This window comes from Tinamus guttatus, unplaced genomic scaffold (assembly GCF_059628265.1).
Source record: "Tinamus guttatus ecotype Peru unplaced genomic scaffold, ASM5962826v1 Tinamus_guttatus_pri_ptg001341l, whole genome shotgun sequence".
NCBI classification, from domain to species: domain Eukaryota; kingdom Metazoa; phylum Chordata; class Aves; order Tinamiformes; family Tinamidae; genus Tinamus; species Tinamus guttatus.
Window position 1 is genome coordinate 4,303 of NW_028289875.1, and position 4,399 is coordinate 8,701.

General features: G+C 57.0%; 1 protein-coding gene across 1 annotated transcript; it reads right to left on the minus strand.

Moving 5' to 3' along the window:
• Nucleotides 1-1,127: 1,127 nt before the first annotated feature.
• LOC148590440 (feather keratin-like) lies at nucleotides 1,128-1,460 on the minus strand. Its single transcript, XM_088539040.1, has one exon. The coding sequence runs from the start codon at nucleotides 1,458-1,460 to the stop codon at nucleotides 1,128-1,130; it is 333 nt and encodes a 110-aa protein (XP_088395166.1).
• Between the last annotated feature and the right edge of the window lie 2,939 nt (nucleotides 1,461-4,399).

Here is a 4,399-nt window from a genome sequence, read left to right on the forward strand (position 1 = left end):
TTAAGAGCTGAGGTGTGCCTCCTTGTGGACAGGAGGCTACAAGGCTGTTGGAGAAGACTTGTTGTGGAGATGCTTTGTGTTGTGAGCTGCTTTGTGCAGGCCATTGTTTGTGTTATACGGGGAAGATGCCGTTGGTGGAGCAGGTGTCTGTGGGGCAAGGGTATGAGTCGTGTGTGTCCTTTCCCTTGTGCTCTTGAGTGGAGGCCCTAAGGCCAGCGGTGGTGGCCATAGATGGGGAAAGAAGGTATGTTTGCTTCTTCCTTTTTCTTTTGTGTTCCCCAGGGGCCTGCCTTTCCTTGTTTGCTGCGAGCGAAATGTGAGGGCTGGGAAGCGGTGGTGCTGATGAGAGGTTGTGCAGCGTGTGGAAGCAATGGGTGTTTTGATGAGAGCCCTGGTGATAGGGCCGGTGGTGTGTGTGTGCAAGGGCCTGCTGGGTGAAGGGAGGGTGTTGTGTGGTGTGCTGGAAGGGCATGTGGATGCCAGTATGGTTCTTGTTCCGGATTTGCTTGGGAGAGCACTCATGTGGCACCAGGCATCCTTTGGGGACTGTTGCGGGTATGTGCACGCTTTGGTGAGGGATTTGCAGTGACTTTCTTGTTGGAGAAAGGGACAAGGGACGCAGGCCCCTTTTCTCCCATCGGCCTAGCGTCCCGGCTGGCCTTGGGAGTCCTGTCTTGGTGCCTGGAGAGGCTGAAGGAGTCTTGTAAGAAGAAAGGAAGAGGAGGCATGTGCGTTTGCTGTTCATCAACTGTTTATTGATGGAAAAGAGCAAGAGGAAGGATGGGAAAGTGGAGAGGAGGTGTTGTGAGGTGGACGTGAGAGCATCCCTGGTGTGGCCTGCCTGCTTGCAGTGGATGATCCCAGGGGCATGGTTTGCAAGGCAGCAGTGAAGCAGGAGAAGGGGTGACCCCAAGGACGAAGAGAGAGAAGAGCAGGCGCTCCTTTGGCCCCGTTGTGAAGAGGTGAGGCTGTGCCCCTTGGCCATGCACTTTCTTCCTCCCTTGCTGGAGAGGCAGAGGCGTGGACGTGGAGGCTGAATGGAGGCAATGCTGTGGAGGTGCGTTCTCAGAGGGTGGGGTGTCTTGCAGGATGTTGTTGTTTGCTGTCAGGGTGCGTGGGGAGGGTCCTTAGCAGGGGTAGCAGCCTCTTCCACGGGCGAAGCATCCAAGACCTCCCCAGCCAGCGCCATAGCCGGCGCCATAGCCATAGCCAAAGCCGAAGCCACCATTGTTGATGGGGACTCCCTGAGCGCTAAGGTTGTCACCCACGGCGGCAGAGGCGGAGGATCCGACGGCGGTGTTCTGTGGGAAGGAGGTGAGGATGGGTCCGGGCAGGGTGACCACCACGGTGGAAGGCTGGATGACCACGCGGGAGTCCTCGCACTGCCTGACACAGGGCTCGTTGCAGCTGTTAGCCAGCGGGGTGGGTCCGCAGGGGCGGCAGAGGTCGTTGCAGGCCATGGGTGTGTTGTGGAGAGGGTCCTGGAAGAGCAGGGATTGAGAAAGTGTGAGAAGGCAGGTGTGAGGAGGCAGAGGGTGTTTTGGGGCTGTGCTCCTCTTTTGGGAAGCAGAGGAGGCAGCAGAGATAACGTTTCTTTTTTCTTTTTTCTGGAGAGAGCCCTAAAAAGAGGCTGCAGAGTTTGCTTCTTTTTGCATGGGGCTGGTGGCGGAGGGACTGTGCGCAGGAAGGCGAGGGCTGCTTTGCTGGCGTTGTGTGCGGGCAGAAGTGAAGGGAGAGTGTGGGAGTGATGGAGAGGAAGGAGGCAGCGAGTGATTTGGTGCGTCGGAGGCACTGAGGGAGTTGGCGCGTTGAAGGCAGGGGCAGCTTGGAGGTGAGCGCGCAGCCCACTAGCAGCGTGAGGAAAAGGCCTTTCTCCCTGTGAGAGCTTCCCGCAGTTTGGGCATGCTGTGCGAAGGGAGGGAGCGAGGGGGAGTAGAGTGGAGGAGGGAGTGTGTCCTGTGAGCATGTCTGAGGGGTGAAGAGATTGGGGAGAAGAAGGGGCCGCGGGTTGAGACTCACCTTGTTGCCGGAGGAGGCGAAGGTGTGAGGAGAAGTGTGTGAGGGAGCGCAGCCTTGTGCCGGCTTTTATGCTGGTCCCAGAGCGCCTGAGGCGATGAGACACCCTTTGTGCATGACAGCCTTTGGGTTGCGGCTCGTCTTGAAGGCCCAACCCTGGCAAGTCATGAAGTTTGGGTTGGATTTCCTTCCCGCAATGCTCTCCTTTCATTTCCTGCTCTTTTGGAGGTGCCCATTATGATGCAGCGGTCCCTTTCAAGGGCGCCTCTGAAGTTGGGTGGCTATGGGTGTTAGGTGCACATGAGGTCGGGGGACCCCATTGTCAAAGTGTAGGCAAGGCCGAGTGTCAGCAGTGAGGTCATAGTGCGGTAGTTTCCTGGTGTGGTTAGGGGCGGCATTGTGAGGAGCGTCCCCCATTTAGTGTGCGAGCAGGAAGACTGATGTGGCATTGGCAGGAGCGTGGGCCTTGTGGCCGTGCCCCTTGGATGACGTTGCCTGCGTTGCTGTGAGCTGTGCGGGGTTTTGTTTAGGCGTCGCCATAGCGGTGAGGTTGTCTCCCCTGGTGGGTTGCCAGTTGTGATGGCCGTGCGGTGTCAGTAACGCAAAGGAGCCTGTGTGTGTCGTGTTGTGCCGTAGTGTGGTCATGCGTGGTGGACCCAATGGAAAGAGCGGAGGCAGCTGGAGAAGTCTGCTGTTGTAGCTAGGCCTGCTCTTGGGTTTGAAAGAGCTGGGTTATACTCATCTGCAAAGAGGTCACTGCCTAGGTCTCTCCTTTCCTCTCATCCGCACGTTGCCAAGGTGGTGTTTATGTGCATAGAGTCCTTAATGAATGTCTATTGGGAGTGCTGTGGAGGTTTGGGAGAGGAGGTGAGAGGCAGAGGTGGAATGGGAGTGTGAGGCAGGGCAAGGGCATATGGGCTCTGGCATGTGGCTGAGTGCCAGGGCAGAAGGGCAGTGCTGTGAGCGGTGTTGGATGGTTCAGGGTTGCAACTGGTTGTTGCAGAAAGGAAGAGCAGGAGTGCCTGGAGTCTTGGGCTCTAGACGTGAGAGCCCCTTGGCCTGTGGACTTGCGGAAGGGAGCGTGGAGGGCAGGGGCTCCACGAACTGAGTCCGTGTGAGTGCTTTGTGAGTCTGTTGCCCTTTGTGAGGTGGGAGCTGCTGCAGTGCCTTTGTGCTTTTGATGCCCCTGCAAAGGCTGTTGATGGTCCTCAATCTTGCGTAGTGTTTTCTCCTTGCTTCTTAAGAGCTGAGGTGTGCCTCCTTGTGGACAGGAGGCTACAAGGCTGTTGGAGAAGACTTGTTGTGGAGATGCTTTGTGTTGTGAGCTGCTTTGTGCAGGCCGTTGTTTGTCTGTGTTATATGAGGAAGATGCCATTGGTGGAGCAGGTGTCTGTGGGGCAAGGGTATGAGTCGTGTGTGTCCTTTCCCTTGTGCTCTCGAGTGGAGGCCCTAAGGCCAGCGGTGGTGGCCATAGATGGGGAAAGAAGGTATGTTTGCTTCTTCCTTTTTCTTTTGTGTTCCCCAGGGGCCTGCCTTTCCTTGTTTGCTGCGAGCGAAATGTGAGGGCTGGGAAGCGGTGGTGCTGATGAGAGGTTGTGCAGCGTGTGGAAGCAATGGGTGTTTTGATGAGAGCCCTGGTGATAGGGCCGGTGGTGTGTGTGTGCAAGGGCCTGCTGGGTGAAGGGAGGGTGTTGTGTGGTGTGCTGGAAGGGCATGTGGATGCCAGTATGGTTCTTGTTCCGGATTTGCTTGGGAGAGCACTCATGTGGCACCAGGCATCCTTTGGGGACTGTTGCGGGTATGTGCACGCTTGGGTGTATTTTTGCTGTGAGGGATTTGCAGTGACTTTCTTGTTGGAGAAAGGGACAAGGGATGCAGGCCCCTTTTCTCCCATCGGCCTAGCGTCCCGGCTGGCCTTGGGAGTCCTGTCTTGGTGCCTGGAGAGGCTGAAGGAGTCTTGTAAGAAGAAAGGAAGAGGAGGCATGTGCGTTTGCTGTTCATCAACTGTTTATTGATGGAAAAGAGCAAGAGGAAGGATGGGAAAGTGGAGAGGAGGTGTTGTGAGGTGGGCGTGAGAGCATCCCCGGTGTGGCCTGCCTGCGTGCAGTGGATGATCCCAGGGGCATGGTTTGCAAGGCAGCAGTGAAGCAGGAGAAGGGGTGACCCCAAGGACGAAGAGGGAGAAGAGCAGGCGCTCCTTTGGCCCTGTTGTGAAGAGGTGAGGCTGTGCCCCTTGGCCATGCACTTGCTTCCTCCCTTGCTGGAGAGGCAGAGGCGTGGACGTGGAGGCTGAATGGAGGCAATGCTGTGGAGGTGCGTTCTCAGAGGGTGGGGTGTCTTGCAGGATGTTGTTGTTTGCTGTCAGGGTGCGTGGGGAGGGTCC

Bases quoted from the DNA above. Each gene is read 5' to 3' on its own strand.
- LOC148590440 (XM_088539040.1), bottom strand. From the start codon at position 1,460: ATGGCCTGCAACGACCTCTGCCGCCCCTGCGGACCCACCCCGCTGGCT.